At 52.9% G+C, this 21,231-nt stretch overlaps 1 protein-coding gene across 3 annotated transcripts; it reads right to left on the bottom strand.

Annotated features, from left to right (window-relative positions):
* Positions 1-7,962: 7,962 nt before the first annotated feature.
* SERPINH1 (serpin family H member 1) lies at positions 7,963-18,976 on the bottom strand. 3 transcript variants are annotated; one of them, XM_050756253.1, is made up of 6 exons: positions 18,719-18,976; positions 17,263-17,306; positions 14,063-14,718; positions 11,907-12,005; positions 11,567-11,799; positions 7,963-8,967 (listed from the first exon to the last, which is right to left on the bottom strand). In XM_050756253.1, the coding sequence occupies exons 3-6, from the start codon at positions 14,682-14,684 to the stop codon at positions 8,665-8,667; spliced, it is 1,257 nt and encodes a 418-aa protein (XP_050612210.1). In that variant the 5' UTR covers positions 14,685-14,718; positions 17,263-17,306; positions 18,719-18,976; the 3' UTR covers positions 7,963-8,664. The 3 variants fall into 3 exon arrangements, with proteins under 3 accessions (XP_050612210.1, XP_050612211.1, XP_050612209.1); XM_050756254.1 differs by lacking the exon at positions 18,719-18,976 and adding an exon at positions 17,527-17,765; XM_050756252.1 differs by lacking the exon at positions 17,263-17,306 and having other exon boundaries at positions 18,719-18,946.
* Between the last annotated feature and the right edge of the window lie 2,255 nt (positions 18,977-21,231).

Genomic DNA, 21,231 nt, shown 5'->3' with positions numbered 1-21,231 from the left:
CAGCAGACTTCACTCCTAAATTGTAGATACTCCATTGTGATTCTTCTGTCAGAGTCTGCCATGGGTTCAAATACCATCCCATCTGCTGCAGACACTTGAGCCACCTTGGGATTGGCTGGGCTATCAGGGCCATGTGGCAGAGTTGCTTGCCTTTCATTCTGGACCACCTGGAAATTTTCCTTTTCTCTGGGCCCCACTCCAACCCTGCAGCCTTATAGTTTACTCAGTAAGCTTATAAGGATCAGAAAAACACACCAATATATGTTGCCTCTAAAATACACAGAAGCCCAAGAAGTGTACTTATTAACAGTAAGAGGCAGAAAGCCCAGCAAGTTGTCTTTCACTTTGCAGCGTCTTTCCTGGCATGATCCAGATCACTGAACACCCAGGAACTTCACGTAGGTGGCAGGCCCCTATGTTCTCACGAGATTTACTTCCATTCTCAGGCACACTTGTATCTTATTGATGCATCTGAAGTACCCACTGCTTCTCCTTCTCCCAATCCTAGCAACGTAGTATAATCAATGTAGTGGACAAATATAATGGCCTGTGATATGGGAGGATGATCAAAATCCACATAGACAGAAAATCAGAGACTTGAGGAGTTTCAAGACAAGATGAGAAAGGTGTACTGCTATCCCTGCCAAGAGAAAGAAAACCGCTAAGGGGACAGTCTACAGAGGACAAGAAAACATAATTCATCAGATAGTTTTACATTGTGGCAGAATAAAATTATAGTTTCCATAAAAAGACCACACCTGGAATAATAGCATCTGCAACTGAACTCACCCCGAGTAAGCTTACGGTAATGCCCTGTCATTCTCCAAGACCCGTGCCTTCTGCACAGACCAAATAGATGAGTTAAATGAAATGTGACAGAAACCACCGTTGCATCTTTCAAGTCTTTGATGGTGGCACAAGTTCCTGTGACTCCCCAGAGTTTATTATTGGTGTATTATTTTTGTAAGAAGGGGAAGATTGAGGGGTTTCCACTTCATCATTTTGCCATAATGATGCTTATTCCACAGGTCTGGAGGCTTATGTGTGAATTCTACCTGTAATTCCAATCATATCATGAAAGTAAAAAATAATCATCATAATTGCAGAATGGGTTCAGGGTCCCACTGCACTCGGGTCAAAACTCCAATTATTACCTGACCCACCTGAGCCTCTACACAGCAGCTTTCTGTGTCCTCAGGAATTCACATTACATAGACTTAACATCCACTAATCCCTGAAAAATTTTCCTTTCACAGAGCACAATTCTCTGGCAAATGGCCCACGACCTTTTGCAGAAGACTGAAGGAATGATTTACAGTATGTATCTCTGGTGCTATTAAAGGGGCTTTTGTGAAGGGTACCGGCCTCTCTTTCATTCTAGGGACTTGGGGTGAGAGGTTGAGATTCTGTTTTTAGTGGGTCAAGTCAAGCTTCCACTTGCCAGCTCTGGAGGGTTTGTGTTTTTCTGTTTGTTGATTGTTTTGTTTTGTTGTTTCTGTTATAGAGATTGAGGAGGGCCAGGTGCAGTGGCTCATGCCTGTAATCCCAGCACTTTGGGAGTCCGAGGTGGGTGGATCATCTGAGGTCAGGAGTTTAAGACCAGCCTGGCCAACATGGTGAAACCCCGTCTCTACTAATAATACAAAAATTCACTGGGCGTAGTGGTACATGCCTGTAATCCCAGCTACTTGGGAGGCTGAGGCAGGAGAATCGCTGGAACCCAGGAGGTGGAGGTTGCAGTGAGCCGAGATCGCACCACTGCAATCCCATCTAAAAAAAAAAGAGAGAGAGAGATTAAAGAGGACCTTAAGAGCTGCCCATCTGTTTGGTCTCCTGGGTCCTATTTGGCCCTTGATTAATCAGCCTTTGCTGAAGTCATTTGTGGTCAGAACATGCTGATTGCCACCTGAGGTCTGATGTTCTGGGCGGTCGAGCGCTGTTCGCCCTCTGCTCCCCTGGGGTCCCATTATTTCCACTGAAATCATGGAGTCCATTTTCATGGCAGCATCTCCCACCAGTATGCCCACGCCACAGAGAGCAAGTGCTGCATCATGCTTCACTCATGTGTTTCTGGGTGCCTTGGTGAAGGGAGTCTTCCAGGCTGTACAGGAGGAAATTAGGCATGTGGAACTTAGCCAAGGAGAGGGAGTGGGTCACACGGGCAACAGTCACCTCAACATTCCTCCCTCCCTTGGTCTTTGAATTGCATCTTCTATATTAAAACAAGGAACTTCTGGCATCTCGATTTCAGTGAGCACAGGCCTTGATTGAATCCAGGAGTCAGTCAACCAGCTAAGCAAACAGAACCACTCCTAGCTGCTCACACTGGCACATTGAATCTAGAATCTCAGCTAAATGTACCTATATTAATCAGTTCAGCCCAGTGAAAATCATATTCCTCCCTCCCTGGATTAGCACCCACAGAAAACATTCTCATATATGCTATCCAGACTTATGCTGATATAAGTTAGCAAAATCTTGCAATTCTTTTGATGTGTGTGCTGCGTCCTCCCAGATTTGACTCAGGAATTAGGCAGGCAAGGATCTAACCCATGATGGGGCTGGAGACAACGTGAGTGTGGCATGAAGAGAACTAGCCTCCCCTCAGGTGACATATGCCCACCATATTTTGCTCCAGAAGTGGAGTCTAGTTTTCACGCCTTGAATTTGGGCTGGCCTCATGACTAGCTTTAACCAGGAGAATGTATGATAAGTGACATGATGCAAGAAGCCCAGGCCTCAGATGCTTAGCTCTTGCCTCCATTCTCCCGGAATCCTGAGGTCACCGTGCCATGAAGAAACTGGGAAGAAGGACCCTGTGGACAGAGAGGCCCAGCATCAGCCATCCCAACTATCCCAGCTGAGCCCAGCATCCAGTGATTGCAGTCATCTGAGCAAACCCAATTAAGTCACTACCTGTGGAGTGGCCTGTTACTCAGCAATAAATAACTAAAACACTGCAGGGTAACTTCAAGGCAAGGTCATTGCAACATCTTCAGGCAAGGCGGCAGGAGCCTCCGCAGGCAGAGGAGCAGGGACTGCTTCTGCCACTAAGAGGCGCTGTGGAGTAGGAGTTGTTGGGGCGGGGGCGGGGGGCCTCTAAATTGTCTGTATCTTCCCACATGACCACTATCTCATTCTCATCGAGGTCTGGGCCCTAAGTTTCACCTGAGACAGAGCAGTACTATGAATTCAGTCGATAAACTGACAATGTAATTTGGCAACAGCAGCCTCAAATTCATGTCTTAAGAAATCAGAAGGCCGGGCACAGTGGCTCACACCTGTAATCCCAGCACTTTCAGAGGCCGAGGCAGGTGGATCACGAGGTCAAGAGATTGAGACCATCCTGGCCAATGTGGTGAAACCCCGTATCTACTAAATATACAAAAATTAGCTGGGTGTGGTGGTGCGTGCCTGTATTCCCAGCTACTTGGGAAGCTGAGGCAGAAGAATCTCTTGAACCCGGGAGGCGGAGGTCGCAGTGAGTCGAGATTATGCCACTGCACTCTAGCCTGGCAACAGAGTGAAAAAGAAGAAGTCAGAAAATGTGGCTCAGTGCACTCTCCTCTGCCTGGAGTTTCCCCTGCTGAGCTTGGGACCTCTGCTTACACCAAAAGTGGGTAAATGGAGAAATGACATGGAAAAAAACAAAGGAAAAGAGCTGTCCATTTCTCAGCGTGTGTCTTTTAAATACAAAGCCACTTCCTCATTCTTGCTGGAGCAGCCAGGTGGATCAGTGTGAACTGGGTGCGCCCAGAGGGATGGGGCACTGGAGACCACGTGGTGGAGCTGAGCACACTGAGAAAAGTCACACTGAGAAAACGGAAGAAAAACGGCAACAAGATGCACGAAGGATGGTGTGTCTCCAGGGCACCTGAAGGGATACTGCTGTGCGTGTGTCATGCTTCTGTCTAGGGGCCTAGAAGATTCCGTGGGGGTCATGCTACCCTTTGAAATAGGCCTCTAAGGATGAGGGGGGCTCAACAGGCAAAGGTGGGAGAGGCCTGGCACCAGGTACAGGAGACAGCATGGGCAAACAGGAAGGGGAGATGGTGATAACTGAGTGGAGCAGTAGAGGTAGCGGGAGTGGCAGGACAAAGGATTGGGAAACTTGAAGGGGTTGAGTGGCAAGGGCCATCTGTCCTGCCTCTAAGAACACTCACTGACCTGCTGTGTGCCTTATCCAGGGGGCTCCCATCACACAGCAGTTCGATCCTCCATCTCCCACTTCCACCCTCCTCACCGCCCCCCTCCCTGTGTTCCAGGGTCACCCTGCCTATTCCAACTGCTGCACCCCTGTTCCAGCTGTCCCTCACATCTGGAATGCCTCTTTCCTTCTTGTCATCCAGCTCTAGCCCCTTCTTCCAGGAGTCTCCCCTGACACTTCAGCCCAGCCTGAACCCAAGGCACTGTGGCATAATGGAAAGGATCAGACTTTTTACAGTTGCAGAGAGGTAGGCTCAAATCCCAGCTCTGCTATATGATTTCTTTTTTTTGTTTTGTTTTGACGGAATCTCACTCTGTCGCCCAGGCTTTCACTCTGTCTTCCAGGCTGGAGTGCAGTGGCACGATCTTGGCTCACTGCAACCTCCACCTCCCAGGTTCAGCGATACTCCTGCCTCAGCCTCCCGAGTAGCCAGGACTACAGGCAAGCACCACCATGCCCAACTAATTTTTGTATTTTTAGTAGAGACGGGGGTTTCACCATATTGGCCAGGCTGGTCTTGAACTCCTGACCTCGTGATCCACCCACCTCGGCCTCCCAAATTGCTGAGATTACAGGTGTGAGCCACCACGCCCGGCCTGCTGTATGATTTTGAATCACTACCTTCTCTTATTAGCAACTATTAATAATATTTACTGGCTATGTATTTGCCAAGTACCAGGGATTACCTCATTTAACTTTCACCACAACCTTATGAGGTAAGTACTGTTATCATTTTCACCTTACTACTGAGGAAACTGAAGCTCAGAGAAGGTAAGTAACTGACCCAAGGTCACACAGCTAGGGAGTGGCAGAGCTGGGATGCCCATCAGACCTGTCAGGCTCCAACGCCTCTGCTGCTAAACACCATAGCTCCCACTGGACAGCTTCCTTAGAATGGGCGTTTATTAGGCACTCCCTGTGTGCTGGGCATTCTGCTAGGTGCGGTGATGCAGCAGGACACAGGCAGACAAGGGCATGCTCTCTCGGAGGCCACAGCTGGAGTGTCAGGAGGACAAGGAGCCCCGTGCTGCGGGGACTGGGGAAAAGTCCCTGCAAGCTGTGACTGCCCCCTGCAAGCTGTGGAGCACGGAGCTCACACATGTCAGTAACTTCTCCTTCCTCTACAGCCAGGAAACCTGGGTTCCCAATGGGCCAAGCTCTGTCATTGACCTGCTGGGTAGCCTTGAGCTGGTCACTTCACCTCTCTGAGCCCCAGTTTTCTTGTTCATAATGTGGGGCAGTAATAGCTACTCCGGAGGGAAGTCTGAAAATTAAATAAAATCATACATGGCAGTGCAGGGCACACAGTAGGCACTCAGGAGAAGGCTAATCCGCATCTCCCCCACTTGCATCCACATCTGGGACCCACACAATCCAACAGGCTCATTATCTCCCGAGACTTTAACAAGCACCAGGGTGAGAATAACAGGGTGATCCCTCCAATGGCCTCCAGGCGGCAGGAAAACTCCACACAGGGCAGTGATGGGCCACTGGGGACAGCAACACTGGCTGGACCAACCTCTAGAACCCACCCCACCCCTAACTCACCCATCTCTGCCACCTGCACTGCCACTCCCACACCAGCAACTCCAGTCATCACAGACTGGTGTTTGAGATGCAACAGCACAGACCTCTTACCACCCTCCCCACCTGAGTCAAGATGGAGGAGCGTGGCCTCAAGAACCCCTTTGGGTCCTCTGGGTGGCCCCACACCCATGCCTGGCTTATTTTACTGCCCATTCCCACTTGGTGGGGGAGCTGTCACGGGCTGAACTTCAGGGCCAGGAAGCCTAGGTTCCAGTCCAGTCTCTGCCTTCTCTGAGCTGCACCTTGTAAAGTTAGGATGACTTCCCACCTAACAGGGCTATTGCGGGGATTAAGTGAGATGGATACAGATTGTATGCAAGTTAACGTGCCTTCTTTACTAGAATCTGTACTCAGTGCTGGGTTCCAGGCACTGTGTTAGGGGCCTCTCCTGCCCTTCCTATGTGGCAAAGCAACTACCCTACCGACTCGGATCGAGTCCCAGTTCGGCCCCCACTGACTGTGGGGGCCTCAGGCAGCTCACTTAACCGCTCAGCCTGTTATCTCACCTGTAAAATGGGAAAAATCCCTTACTAGCCAAGTTGTTAGGAAGCTTGGATAAAATTGTACATATCAAGTATTTGGCACATAGGAGGAGCAAAACACAAAGCAGTACCAGCTGGTTTCACTCAAAGCATTATTCTGATCCGGAAATGCCTACTCACCCTTTAAAGCAGCCCACATGTCACCTCCTCCTGGAAGTCTTCCTCGATATGTGCATGATGCTAAACTAGGTGCAGGACTTACAGCAATAGACAACCAACCATGGACCCTCTCTTCATGGAGCTTCCATTCTAGGAGGGGAGGCATGCAGGGAAGTCTTAAGTGGGTAATTTCATAGTGCTAAGGAGTCAGTAAAGTGAGAAATCATGGTAGAGAAACTGAGGTGGGAGAGGGACTGGTTATGTAGGGTGGTCAGTGAAGGCCTCTCTGAGCAGACGTTTACGCTGAATCCTGGATGACAAAAAGCAACACTGTAAACATCTACAAAAACAGCCTGCCAGGCAGCAAGGACAGCTAGTGCAAAGGCCCTGAGGCAGGGGGACAAGCGTGGCACACAGAACAGAATGATCCAGGTGCCTGGAACACAGTGAGCCCTGAGCACCCTGGTCACTGTCCAAGTCTCCACCTCTAGACAAAGCCCCTTGAGGATAGAGATCTGAATGATTGAGCTGAAGCACAGGACGGCCCTGGGACTCTGAGCAGTCTTGCTGAAACTCTGTTGTGGCAATGACGGGAGTGAATCAGCTAGCCCTTCTGCAGACCCATGTACATCTTGGTGGCTACTGCTGGATTGCTCAGCCAGGAAAGGGGTCCCTTCCTGAATCAACAATCCCCAGGTCACAATCTTTGGCAGAGGAAAGCTGGAGGTGCCCAGAGAAAAAAATGACCTGTCCAAGGTTAAATGGCCAGCAGGCAGCAGAGATGGGGCTCCAGCCCAATATCCTCTGCTCCTCTGCCTCCCTGGCCACTGGCTCCATCCTGTGCATCCCTCTCTCTCCCTGAGTTATGGTGTCAGGAGCCCTAAGGACCATGAGGCATCCAACCGGAGGACTGTGTCAAAAGGGACTGTGTTGGGTACCTCCTCCTCGCCTGCTACAAATCCAACACTTCGGGCCACCTAAGGGCAAGGATCCCCACAAGCTCCTTCCAAAGCCCAGCCTAAAGCCAGGCAACTTACTAAATGTGTGCCTGAGTTTGTACCTGCGGCCCTGGATGCAGCATGAGGTCAGTTTGCAATGAAAGGCTAGAGGAGCTAGGCATAGTGGCTCATGCCCATAGTCCTCCCTGTAGTCCACTACTCTGGAGGTTGAGTAAGGAGGTTCGCTCGAGCCCGAGTTTGAGTCCAGCCCGGGCAACATAGTAAGACCCACTTCTTAAAAAAGGGTAACGAAAGAAAGGCGAAGAGGTTGAAGACTGGCTCCAGGTCCAGTGCTCTCATTCAGGCCCTGCAGCTGCAACTTCTCCAGGGCTGCCAGAGCCAGAACAATTTCCCGGGTCAGCACGGAGTGCACCTGCCACTTGGCGAGGTCTGCACAGTGATCTGCCAGCATTCCAGGGCCTGATATAAGCCATCAGTAGCAAGTCTGCCTTAACAGGAGACCTTGTCCCCTGGGAAGAATGGTGTAAAAATCTCCTGATCCAATCTTCTTCCACGCTTCAACAGAATTTCATTGGAAAAGTTTTATTGAAAAAAAAATTGTACAAATAAGTTCTTGGATTGATAGCAACAAAGGCTCATGTTCCCCCTTCCCTCCCCATCTTTGAAGAACTAAAAAAGGAAGAAACAAAAACAAAAAGTTCATCCCCACAATGCCAGACACGATGCTTCTTGACCAGAGTCTGCCCAGAAGCCCCTCCTGGGAGCTCTTTCTCCATCCGCCTCACTGTGGCCAGGTCATTCTGGGGGTGCCTGGTCCCAGGGGCTGCAGCACCTAGTTTTATAGTTGGGAGAGGTTGGGATAGAGCTAGGGAGGCAGCTGAGGTGTTTTGGCGTCAGGAGAAGAGGGCTGGCTGACCCCGCTAGCTCAATTTGGTCTCACAGGTGAGAAGGTACCTGGCTATAAATATGAACACTGATTGAGGCAGGCTTGATCTGGGACTTTGAGGGCAGGCAGGATGACTGTGGCCCAGGTCCCACAGGATGTGGAGTTTCCAAGCTCAGCATCATGGTATCTGGGGCCCATGTCCAAGTGGAGTGAATTCTAGCTGGGAAGGTCCGCTCAGGCACACGGGAACCCTGGTCTTTTTTTCCACCCCCACCCCATGGAGTATCCAAGGCTGGTACCTCACCTACCCCCAAACCCCAATAGCACCCATGTGTCTCAGAAGCCTTTGGCTGCCTCCTGCCATCCTGTGTGCACCCTAAGGCCCTATAACTCGTCTCGCATCTTGTCACCCTTAGGCCGGACCAGGCGCCCAATGAACAGCAGGGAGCCGCTCTGGGTGTCCCGCACCAGGAAGATGAAGGGGTGGTCGGCGTAGAACAGCTTGGGACTGCGCAGCTCCTCGCGCCCATAGATGTCCTGGTCAAAGGGGTTGCCGTCTGTGTCCAACTCAAAGGCGGTGGCGTGGAATACGCTGGCCAGGTACAGGTCCTTCTTGCCTGACATGCGTGACAAGTCGGCCTTGTTCTTGTCAATGGCCTCAGTCAGGCCCAGCCCAGCCAGATGTTTCTGTGGGAACAAGGAGGTGTGCCAGGTGAGGCCATGGCATGCCAGGCTCCTCCACCCTCAAACCCTCCACCCCATATTACCCTGACTGCTCCTCAGAGAGGAGAGAACTGCTCCCTGGCCACCTTCTGTATGCCAGGCATGGCACTGGGCACTTCAAACCACAGCTTTCTCAATTCTCACTGCAACCCTACAAGGGCTTCTAATCCCCACTTCACAGATGAGGAAGCTGAGACTCAGAAAACAAGTGAGAAACTATCCCAGCACTGCCCAGCCGCAGTTCAGGGACAGGCAGCATGGGCACCACCCAGGAGCTTATCTGAAATGCTCATGTCCTGACCCCAGCCCAGACCCCCTGAATCAGAATCTCTGGGATTGGGCATGGATTCCTTTTCACAAACTCCCCAAGTGCTTTCTTAGCATACTCAAGTTTGAGAAAGACTGATCTAAGGACAACTATGTCCACATCACTCTGGGGCTTAACACCTGTCCAGAGTGATAGGATGCCTGGAATTTGCTTCAGAATAATCGGATGCAGGGGGGAATTGGTGGGTAGAGATGGCTCACTATTGGCCGTGAGCTGATAATGCTTGAAGCTGGGTGATAGACACTTGAGGGTTTGTTACACTAATCTACTTTTAATTTATTTTTCCAATGTTCCATAGTAAAAAGTTAAAACACATACACAAACACACACACGCATCTTTCTACCGCCCTGCACAGCTCTTGGAAGCCAACCATAAGCTCTTTAACATATGACCTGTGCCTCCGTGGCAGCCTCCAGCCACATCCCTTGGCACGCCCCACCCCACCCTCCAGACAGCCTCACTGGACAGCTTATACCCTGGATGGCCATCCTGTCTCCCATTTGGGCTCTTTAGAACCCACTTCTTTCAGGAAGGTTTCCCGAGCCCACAAGACGAGTGGTGTCTCCCTGGACCTTCCTGTTATCAGTCTGGTGCTGCCTGTCTCTCTCACCTGGCTTGGAGCTTCCTGAGGGCAGGGCCCACGTCCAGGGCTCTCCCTGGCTCTCAATGCAGGAGAGAGGACAGTAAAGGGCTGTGGGCTGAGTAAATGGCAGGGCCCAGGGTTCTGCAGGATAACCTCCACCTCCCTGGCAAGGCCACACAGGAATTAGGCCTGAGGTCCTGAGACTCAGGGGGTCCTGAGACAGGCATTCGAGGTAGGCCCAGCTCTTCCCACCCTGACAACCTCGCACACGTCATCCACCTCAAATTTCCCAACTCAATCTACCCCATGAACTGGGGGGTGGGGTCTCCACTGAGAGTTCCAGGAAGACACCAGAGGAACAAGGGGAGAAGGGCGTGGGACAACAGTCACTGGAGAAGGGGCTAGGGAAGGATCAGGCCCAGGACCAGGAGAGAGGCAGTGACCCCTCTCCAGGAACTCCCAGGGTCTACAGCACAAACCAGTACAAGCTTCACTTGTCCCTGGTTTGGAGCCTAAGCCCCACTTCATCTCCAGCTTTCTCTCTCCAAGCTGTCTGGGCAGCAAGTCTGGATCAACTCTGCAGGTGAGAAACATTTTTGGCATCCAAGGAAAAAATGACACAAAAGTTTCCTTTTTTGGGTAAGTCAAAAATCTCTCTCTTGATGACAAAAAGGCCGCTATTATTTTACCTTGAGGTCTAACTGCAACTCCACCACTTACGAGCCTGGGGAAACTTAGCGAGTCATTGCTTCTCTCTGAGCCTCTGCCCACTGCCCAGGGTGGCTGCAAGGGAGAATCTTGAGCATGTGTGTTAAGTTTCTGGCCACCCTAGATGACCCATAGCTACCAGTCTGATTATTGCATGGTAGATAATCCTCCAGCTTAAACAATCTATAACTGGGGGCACTTCAGACCTCAGAGGAAGTGCTGTGATCGAAGGTGAGCTCTGGTGCAAGATGTCTGAATTACTAGCTGTGTGACTCTGCACAGGTTACTTAACTTTTCTGAGCCTCAGTTTCCTCATCTCTAAGATGAAATTTATAGTCCTACCTAATGAAGTTGTTTTGAGGATTAAAAGAGTTTAATACATACAAAGGCTGGGTATGGTGGCTCACACCTGTAATTCCAGCACTTTGGGAGACGGAGGCAGGCGAATCACTTGAGGTCAGGAGTTCAAGACCAGCCTGGCCAACATGGTGAAATCCTGTCTCTATTAAAAATACAAAAATTAGCTGGGGGCGGTGGCTCATGCCTGTAATCCCAGCTACTCGGGAGGCTGAGGCAGGAGAACTGCCTGAATCTGGGAGGTGGAGGTTGCAGTGAGCCGAGATGGCACCATTGCACTCCAGCCTGGGCAACAGAGTGAGACTCCATCTCAAAACAAAACAAAAACAAAAATAAAAACATATAAAGTGCTGAGAAGAACGTCTAGCATACAGGAAGTGTTCCGTTATATTTAGCTGCTGGTATTATCATCATCTTCCCAAGGGCAGGGCCCACACCTCCTGTCCCAACTTCCCCTATCACAGAGCCCAGCACTGCCTGGACATCCAGAGGGTCTTGGGATAGACCTGCTGAATTGGTGAGTGGGCCCCCAACACCTCCCCCTGACTCCAAGCCCTGCAGGCCCCTGGGCTGGGCCACCCCTTACCTGCAGGTCATGGGTCACCTCCACCACACCCTTGGGCAAGGAGATGGCGACAGCCTTCTTCTGCATCTTCCCCATCCAGATCTTCAGCTGCTCTTTGGTCAGCAGCTTTTCAAGGCGCTCAAGAGGCTCCACGTGATGGGGCATGAGGATGATGAGGCTGGAGAGCTTGTGGGCCAGGGGCATCTCCACGATTTGCAGCTTTTCCTTCTCGTCGTCATAGTAGTTGTAGAGGCCTGGGAGAGGAGCGGAGAGGACACCGGGCACCCTGTGTGCAGGGGTCAGACCCTAACTACCCTTAGATCTCCACCCACCTTGACACCCTGCTCCTCACAGCACCTACCTGTCCGGTGCATCATCATGACACCCACGGTATAGGACCGAGTCACCATGAAGCCACGGTTGTCCACCATCTTGTGGTGGAATTTCTCATCCCAGTGTGCTATAGTTGGGGCAAAACACAGTGTCAGAGACACATGGCCGCCCCCAGACACAATGACAGCCCACAGCCACCCCCAACTGCAGACCCTTGATTTGTCCCTGCCACAGGTCTTTGCTCCATTCTTCAGAGCCCAGCTGTAGAGCACCCAGCCCACAGAGTCCATGTTCCCAGCTTTGGGAAGGGGTCTTGGCCCCAGGACATGCCATCTGAGGATGCGGTTCCCTACAGTTAGTGCCTGGCTGCTCCCACATGAAACAGAATTTATTCCACCCTCAGTTCAGCCACCTACCTCTATGGCCACCCCCAGCTCTGGCACTTGTCAGATATTTTGGAAACATGCTCTGAGGTGGGCTTTCTACCCTACCTGGTACCTGAGGGACAGCTGTGCCCTGGGCAGGGAGTGCCCCATGACCACCCTTCATTTTTTTTTTTTTTTGAGGCAGAGTCTTCACTCTGTCGCCCAGGCTGGAGTGCAGTGGCGTGATCTCGGCTCACTGCAAGCTCCACCTCCCGGGTTCGCGCCATTCTCCTGCCTCAGCCTCCCGAGTAGCTGGGACTACAGGTGCCTGCCACCACGCCCGGCTAATTTTTTGTATTTTAGTAGAGACGGGGTTTCGCCGTGTTAGCCAGGATGGTCTCGATCTCCTGACCTCGTGATCCGCCCGCCTCGGCCTCCCAAAGTGCAGGGATTACAGGCGTGAGCCACCGCGCCCGGCCCATTTTTTTTTTTATTTTTCTTTTTGAGATAAGGTCCGTCCTACTCCGTCCCCCAGCTGGAGTGCTGTGGTGCAATCACGACGCACTGCAGTTTTGAATTCCCGGGCTCCAGCAATCCTCACACCTCAGCCTCCAGAGTAGCTGGGACTACCAACATGTGCCACCACGCCTGGCTAATTTTTTGTAGAGATGGGGTCTCGCCATCTTACCCAGGCTGGTCTCGAATTCCTGGGCTCATGTGATCCACCTACCTTGACCTCCCAAAGTGCTAGGATTACAAGAATGAGCTACTGTGCTCGGCCCACCCTTCATTTTTCTCTGCAAGTTCTATCTCCATGACCAGAAAATCACAACAAAAAATATCTGAGAGTGGCCTGAACCCTGCCCTTGCTCACAGCCAGACCTGTGTTCCAATCCAAGCTCAGTCACTGACTCGGGGAGACCTCACCTCTCCTAGCTTGGCCTCATTTGTAAAACAAGGGTTACTTCATTCTCACAGCAAACTGTGAGAATAGTATTGTCTATGTAGGTACTCAAAAATATTTATTAACCCTACATCTAATCTTCAACTGAAGACCGAGGCATCTGGGCCTGAGTCCTGGCTTTGCTTCCTCCTCGCTGAGCCTGTTTCCTCACTGTGAAATGAAGGTAACACTGCCTGTCCCCAAGGTTGCTTTAAGGATTCCGGGTCTTGGTCGGTTATGGTGGCTCGCACCTGTAATCCCAGCACTTTGGGAGGCCGAGGTGGGCAGATCACTTGAGGCCAGAAGTTTGAGACCAGCCTGGCCAACATGGCAAAACCCTGTCTCTACTAAAAATACAAAAATTAGCTGGGTGTGGGGGTAGGCGCCTGTAATCCCAGTTACTCGGGAGGCTAAAGCAGGAGAATTGCTTGAACCTGGGAGGCCAAGGCTGCAGTGAGCTGAGATCGTGCCACTGCACTCCAGCCTGGGTGACAGAGTGAGACTATCTCAAAATAAAAATAAGTTTAAAAAAAGGATTCGGGTTCTTTCTCTAGCTCACTACTGAGGCAGAATGGATTATTAAATTTTATTCATTCCAAGATATAAAGGAGGAGCACTTTGACGAAGTTCGGTGGGAACATATTCCATGGAGTCCCTCTGGGGCCTCGGCTCCCTGAACCATTCCTTTACACACTACCTGTCTTTGAATCTAGTTTCCAGTCTGTACAAAACGCTCAGTGATAGTCCTGCCTCCCTGGGTTGTCACAGCATAAATGAGAGGCAGTGAAGAATGGAGCGCATGGAATGTCGTCCTAACTCTTGTAGGGGGTCCTGGCAGGAGGAGGAAGAGGACCCCTGAGCGCACCCCCGACTCACGCTTGAAGAACATGGCGTTGACTAGCAGGGCGCCGTCCGTGCGCTCCACGTCCTTGGTGACCTCGGGCAGCTTGCCGTCTGTGGTCTGCGCAGCCCACTCGTTGATGGACTGCAGCGCGCTGCGCTTGTCACGGAAGTTGATCTTGGAGTGCTCGCAGTTGTAGTGCTGCTTGCTGCTGCGCACGAAGTCATCAGCGAAGCTCACGGAGCTGGGTCCGTATAGGCGGCTGCCCAGCTTCCACGTCACGTTGCGCGCCGTGGAGTTGCTGAGTGAGCGCAGCAGCTCGCCCAGGCCGGTGTGCACCTCCTCGTCGCGCAGCTGCTCAGCGCTCAGCACTGCCTTGGCCTGCGACGCCGTGGTCGCCTTGCCACCCAGCGACACGAGCCCCAGCGACGAGGCCACCACCACGGGCGACACCAGGATGTTCTCCACTGCCTGGTCCTTGGCCATGGCCTGGTACAGGCTGAAGGCCAGGCCGGCGCTGCGCTCAGCAAGCGTGGCCGCCTTGGGACTCAACTTCTCTGCGGTTCCAGGAGCTGCTGCAGCTGCAGGTTTCTTCACCTCGGCGGTCAGAGCCACCGCAAGAAGGCAGAAGGCGCTGAGGAGCAGGAGGGAGTGCATGGCTGGGAGGTGGTTTTCGTGCACCACGGTGGGCCTGTGAGGGTTGCACAGACAGGGTGGTCTTGAAGCCCAAGGCCTTCCTCCCCCAACAACCACCCCCAGCCCTCTGGCTACCACAAGTCCCCTGGAGATGGGGGCAAGAGAGCCCACAGTCCAGGAATCCCAGACCTGACTCAGGGTTGCCAGCCTCCCAGAGGCTTCTGTGACCTCCCTACTCAAAGCAGCATTCCCAGCAAGTCACCACCAGACCACCTTATTGATTTCCTGCATTGGCCAGCCAACACTTCCACTTATTTGTGTGTTTATTACATATCTATTTCTGCTCCTAAGTAGGCTGTGGCCTCCAGAAGGACAGAAAACCTAGCCAATCTGGTTGCCACTATATCCCCCGTGCCTAGTACACAGTAGGCCTCAGCTCTTCCTGAATGAAGGTAAAACAGGGTCACTTGGCCAGACCTGGGGTCCTCATCAGTTTTATAGAGTGGTCAGCCCTGATCTCACATAACCCTGGGGGCCCTTTTTCAGTGAGAAAAAGCAGCAGCTGAGCTGAGAATCTGCAGGAAGCCCAGATGCCTGGGCAAGGGATGAGGGACAGACCTGGAGAGCTGCCCCGCCCCCATGCCTTTCTTTCTGCTCTGGGATGTTAATGAGTCACCGGTTGGGTCACTCATTAAATGGGGAGCCCAGATGCTTCACTCTGCTGCCCCAAGGGTGACCCTGAGAGTGTGTGTGTGTCCTGTGTCCACTCAGCCTCAGTCTCCCTTTTCCAGGCTGAAGGGTCCAGGTCTCCATGCCCAAGGCTTCTCTCTGGGCAGGAACTTGGAATGTCCATCTGCCCACGGTGCTCCTGGTGCGGATGGGAAATCCCCAGGACAAAAGCTCCTGAGGGACCAACTCCTTTGAAGACTCGGTGGGGGTGGGGAGGAAGCTTCCTGACATAGCACAAGGACAGGATACTAGGGAAAAGGGTGAGTCACACACAGCTCGATAGAGCAGTGACCCCCTCCCCCATCACCAGCAGCTGGCCAGATGTGCAATCAGCCTCCAAGGAAGCTGGAGCCATGTCAGATTCCATTCTGCCCTCCCATCTGACAGCCTCTGCCACACAGGCCATTTGCTCCAAGGCTTCAGGGTTGCCCTCAGGCCTCCTCCCCAAGCCCCAGCAGTAGCAGTGGCCCCCAGGACAAGCCCCAGTCCCCTCTCTGGGGCCTCCAGTTGAGACAGTCTCTGTTCCTGGGATACTTCCACACTCCCTCTCTCCCTTCAGGCCATTATCCTCCTCTACGTCATGCAACAGCAGAGGAGAGATGACAGCGCAAAGGGAAGGATAGAAGGAACCCTGATGGAGGCTGCAGTACCACTGCTCTGGTAGATCCCAACTTGTGGTCATCCTTGAAGAAGACCGAAATTTGAGATCCTGGTGGAAGACCCTCAGGACTCTGGCTGCCTGGGGACCACTGTATTTCTGGGAAGACTCTACTGCTGCCATCCCAAAAACCGGGACAGGTTCCCCATCTCCCGGGACTGCCACCCTCCTCGAAGCCTTGAAGGTGCAGTATAAGAGAAGCAAAGGGTCCAAGGGGAGGGAGGTGGGGAGAAGAGGGAAGGCCCAGAGATCTACAGATGTCTGGCAGGAGCGGGGAGATCTGAGTCTCACCCTAAAATGAAGGGGGGATCTTGGGGCCTAGAATAAACCCCAAGACACCTTCCTCCCAGCCCTGGCTCCTTCCCTGCCAGAACTGGAGCCTCAAAGGCAGAACAACCATATAATTTATTGTACAAACAAGGACACTTATAAAAGTAAAAAGGGCACTACTAATTATTACACCAGGATAATAGGCATATGGCCACCCTACTCAAAAGCCACCTCTGATCCAGACCAGTGATGCTGGAGCTCAGACCGCAACAGAGGCCACCAGCCTCCCTTCCCAGAGAAGGCAGCTGAAGAGCCCGCTCCCAGCCACGCAACGTGGCAGGTACCATCTTGACAGCCCCCACCCCCACCAGCCAGAACCTCAAAGGACTGGGAGGGGCTTCTCAAGCAAGCTCCAAATAACTGGTTTGGGATTCCTCAGGCAGCTTGCTAGGCCCGCAGCAGCTTAGCGCCTGCTCCTGGTGGTGACGTGGCAGGCAGGAAGCTGAACTGTCTCCACCGGCCGGCAGAGGGGGGCTTCCAGCCTGGGAAGCAGGTCTGATTCAGGTCCCTGGGGGTGCCACGTATTTGCCCGGGGACTCCAGGAGCCTTCTTGGCCTTAGTTCCCTTCCCATCTGCACATGGATCTCTGAAGGGAGATGCACTACTGGGGAGAAGGGCAGCCCCATTAAACCCAGCAGCAGGAACGGGGAAAGGCAAGTTACTGCAAGCAGGCCAGCCTCCCACAGCCCAGCCCATCTCGCCACAGAGAAATGCCGGCCCTCAGGCCAAGGTTAGCTGAGTTACAGTCCCACAAAGAAAATACAAGATGACCTAGCCAGGACTGTGCCCACAGCTAGTCGGACTGAGCAGGTTCTGGAAGGGAAAGGGAGGAGATGATGGGGGCCACCAGAGGGTCCCAAACACTTGAGAGGTCTAAAGTACCTGGAAACTGCCTCAGAGGGAGGTCAATGCCTGCCTTTTTCATTCTGAAAGAAAACAGAAGAGTGAAGAGGACGGGAGAGGGCAGAGGACAGATGGTGAGGAGGCCCCTGGCACAGAGGGCACAACCAGTTCCCAATCTACAGGGCCCTTGGAGGTCGACCACCTCACTGTACAATGGGAGAAAAGAGGCCAGGGCAGGGGGCCACCCCAGGTCCCTCGGGATAAACAGGGGTCCGCCTTCCTAGCACAGGGGTTCTTCCTCACAGAAGCACAGATCCCCTCCAGAGGGCTGCATGCGGTGTCCTGTTACACAGCCAGTACAAAAAATCTCTGCTGGGATTCCCGGTGACAGAGGAGACAAAGGAGAGGACGGGAAGGGGGGATGGGTACATGAACCATCTGAAGACAGTAGGGTGTGGCCCCGGTCAGAATTCCGGAGAACCAAAGCCCCCCTCATTCTCCCCAGGCCTCCATCTGGGCCCTACAGCCCAGAGGGACCAGCCGGAAAAAAAGGAAGAGGAGGGGCTGAGACTCTGGGCCAGTCTGGAAGTGCATTCATTGTCCCTCCTGCTCTCCAGCCACCTCAGGAATGTTTCTAAGCTGGGGGGCAGGGAACCCCAGCCTCTGGAAGTTAGACTCTGCAGTTTAACTAAACCCTGCAGTTACTCCAAGAACCCGGTGGCAGTGGACAGAAGGAGAGACTCAAATCCTTCTAGTCAGCCCCTTCATCCCCAAAGCAGAGCAGACCCTGCTGACCCCTACTCCCTTTTTCGGAGGGTAGGGAGCCTCGCTGGCCAAGTGTTTCCCTTGACTGCCATCATCCAGGCTGCAAGCTGCTGATGAGAAATTCAGCCACGGTCGCCCACTTCTATCAGAGCACATGGACCCCAGGAGTCAAGACTATTTCACCTCCTTTCCCACCACCCTACTACCTTCAGGAGGCTAAGATTCCCTCAGCAAGCCTGTGAGGAGGCTGGGCCACCAATCACTGCTGCCCCTGAGTCTCAACCATAGAACGGAAGTGACCGGGAACTGCGAGGCCGGCCTCCCTACCCCTGCGGGAAAAGGCACCGGACCCCATCTCCTTCCTCCTCTGTGTCTTTCCGCAGAGGCTCTGCTCTCCGCCCCCAGGCCCCTTTACACAGCACCTATTCTCATCTCTGCCAGCACCACCTTCTAGGGATCCCTGCACTTTTTCCCAGTCCTCCGAGTGCACGGACTCCCACCCCGGCTCCTATCTCCGCCCTAGCCCTCAGCTGGCTCCATCACCGGGCTAGCCCTGGGCTCTCGATTCCAAACCCTCCAGCGGCCCACAAAGTGCCGGGGGCTCCAGTTTGCAGGCTCTGGCTTGGCCCCCAACGCTTCGCAGGGTCCCCTAGCCCTTCTCACTCACTCGCGCACCCCCAGATTGTTCGGCGCTCCCCCGGGCCGCACGCAGGCGTCTCCCGCGCCTCACCTGGGTCGGGCTGGGCTGGCGCCGGGACGTGACTCTCGCTCTCGAGCCACGACACGATTCTGCTCTTCGCCCGCTCCCCGGCTCCTGGGATCTATATATGGCAGTCCCCACCCCCTCCTGCCCGTCCCGAGAAACTTCTGGAAAGTTGGAAACGCTTCCGGAGGGCGCCCCAGCTCCGCCAAAAAAAGCCAAAGACCTCCCTCAAACCTCCCCAGCCCCCGGCCCCTCCCTCTGCCGGCGCCTCCCGGTCCCTGGGTCCTACTGCCCCCCTCGGCGGCCCAGGCTGCGGGGCGCCGGGAGTCCCCACGGGGACCAGCGTGTCCTTCAGAGTGCGAGACTCCTCCCACTCCCAGGCTCTCTGCACAAGCTAGCCCACTCCTAATTGCACATTCCTTCAGGCACCCTTTTCCCCTCAGGGGCTCTGCTCCAAGCAGAGCCATCTCCCTTCTCCCCGCTCTCCCCCATTTTCAAGCTGAAACATAATTGAGCCCTATGCACCCCTCTCCCTCTCAGGGGAGACGGTCACGCTTCTGAAGGCAGTGCCCTTCTCCATGCTTGTTCATTCAAAAGACCTCAACCTCAGCGATGGCCAGAGGGAGAGGGAGCCGACCGGACCCAGTACCTGCCTGGCACCCGGAAGGTTCAAGTCTTGGAGTAATAGAAGCAGAGATGCCTGGGGAACTTCAGGTGGTCTGGCTGGGCTTGGAGGAGTGCAGAGGAAGGAAAACCTGGCTCTCCACTGAGCAAGGTGCTGTGTGACCCTAAGCAGATTACTTTCCCTTTCTGGGCCTCTGTTCCCTTGGCTGTGAAGTGTGGTGCTAAGGCATCCCTTGCTTTTTCTCCCCTCTCTCTCCCTTTCTCAATCCTTGTCACCCCAGGCCCTCTCCCTATTGCATCCCCTCCCTGTCTGGGTCCCCTTCCACAGGCCTCAGGTCTCACTGTCAATTCCTACCCCACCCTCGAAAACTGATAGCTCCTTGACCTCCGAGTTAAGCTAGGGTATTCATTACTGTTCTAGGTGCTGAGGACACAGCTGAGAGCTGAACAAAGTCCTTGCCCTGTGCAATGTCCATCTGAGGGGTATGCGCATGTTAGTAGGGAATTCAGTGAGGCAGATTGTTTAGGAAACCCTAAATAATCTGGGCGATGGTGGCTCAATTTCTGGTCAGCAGCTTGCAGCCTAGATGATGGCAGCCAAAGGAAAGACTTGGCCAGCGAGGCTCCTCCCTACCCTCCGAAAAGTCCTCTTTAGTAGTTTAATGATACCTATTGGATGGACACAGTATGGAGAGAAAGGGACAGGGTAGGGACTCTTCAGTCATTCATTCATTCATTCATTCATTCATTCATTCAACAAACTGTGTTGAGCGTCTTCTTTCTTCTAGGTGCCTGCCTGGATCCTGAGGAGCAAAAAAATACCAGCACCCAGCAAAGGAGTCAATCACCTGGGTCCCTGCCCTCCATTATGGTTGTGGGGAAGCCTGCTGGTGGTGACACACCTCTCTGTCTGGGTAGGCTTCTGCTGCTCAGAGTCTTTTGAGTACAAAGACTGTGGGAAATCTCAGATCCCAAAAGCTTCAGACTCTGTGGTTCAGGGTCAAGGAATCAGAGATTACTTTCACTCAAAGCCCCCAAGGAGTCTTTGAATCCAGCTAAGGAATCTTAACATATCAAAATCTCAGAGTCGAAGGATTCTGGAATAAATGTATTAAAGACTCAGAGCTGCAAGGCATCCCAAAAAGGCAAGCACCCAGCACCTCTAAGAAGAGAGAGCTTACCTCCTTCAGAGACAGCCCCACATTCTTTTTTAGGACAGGTCTGATTATTAACAAAACCTTCCACCTGTAATCCAGCACTTTGGGAGGCTGAGGCGGGTGGATCACCTGAGGTCAGGAGTTCAAGATTAGCCTGGCCAAAATAGTGAAACCCCATCTCTCTAATAAAAAGTATGAAAATTAGCCAGCTGTGGTGTCATGTGCCTGTAATCCCAGCTACTCAGGAAGCTGAGGTGGAAGAATCGCTTGAACTTGGGAGGTGGAGGTTGTAGTGAGCTGAGATGTTGCCACTGCACTCCAGCATGGGTGACAGACGGAGACTCCATCTCAAAAAAAAAAGATAAATTCTTGTTTATCCAAGGAGAACTCCCGGGTCCCAGGCCAGACCCCACTCTCTACTCTCACCCTCACATTGGCCCTCAGGCTTCCTTGTGACTTGGTCAGGAAGCTGAGGGCAGGGCAGAAACAAAGAGTGCCCATCAATGCTGGCAGAACAGAGGGTCGCCTGGGTTTTCAGCAGGTTCAGACGTCAAAATCCCGACAAGACTTCCTTCCTCTACACTCTTACATCTCTTAGCTCTTTTAAGCTTCACCAACACCTGAGGGGGAGGCTGAGAGTGTTGTGACTGTCCCATTTTGAGGGATAAACCAAGGCTCATGCTGTTAAATAGACCCAGTATCACGAGAGGTCACAGGAGAGAGGATCTGCCTTTACAGACAGCAAAGCTGAGGCCTAAG

The sequence above is a fragment of the Macaca thibetana genome, chromosome 14, assembly GCF_024542745.1.
Source record: "Macaca thibetana thibetana isolate TM-01 chromosome 14, ASM2454274v1, whole genome shotgun sequence".
Lineage (NCBI taxonomy): Eukaryota > Metazoa > Chordata > Mammalia > Primates > Cercopithecidae > Macaca > Macaca thibetana.
The sequence above is the reverse complement of the archived record's forward strand: the minus strand, read 5'-3'. Positions and strand labels throughout refer to the sequence as shown.

Coding starts and splice junctions, on each gene's coding strand:
- SERPINH1 (XM_050756253.1), bottom strand. CDS start 14,684: ATGCACTCCCTCCTGCTCCTCAGCGCCTTCTGCCTTCTTGCGGTGGCT. Junction 12,006..14,062: donor CAACGCCATGTTCTTCAAGC/GTGAGTCGGGGG, acceptor CCCCAACTATAG/CACACTGGGATGAGAAATTC. Junction 11,800..11,906: donor CATGATGATGCACCGGACAG/GTAGGTGCTGTG, acceptor CTCCTCTCCCAG/GCCTCTACAACTACTATGAC.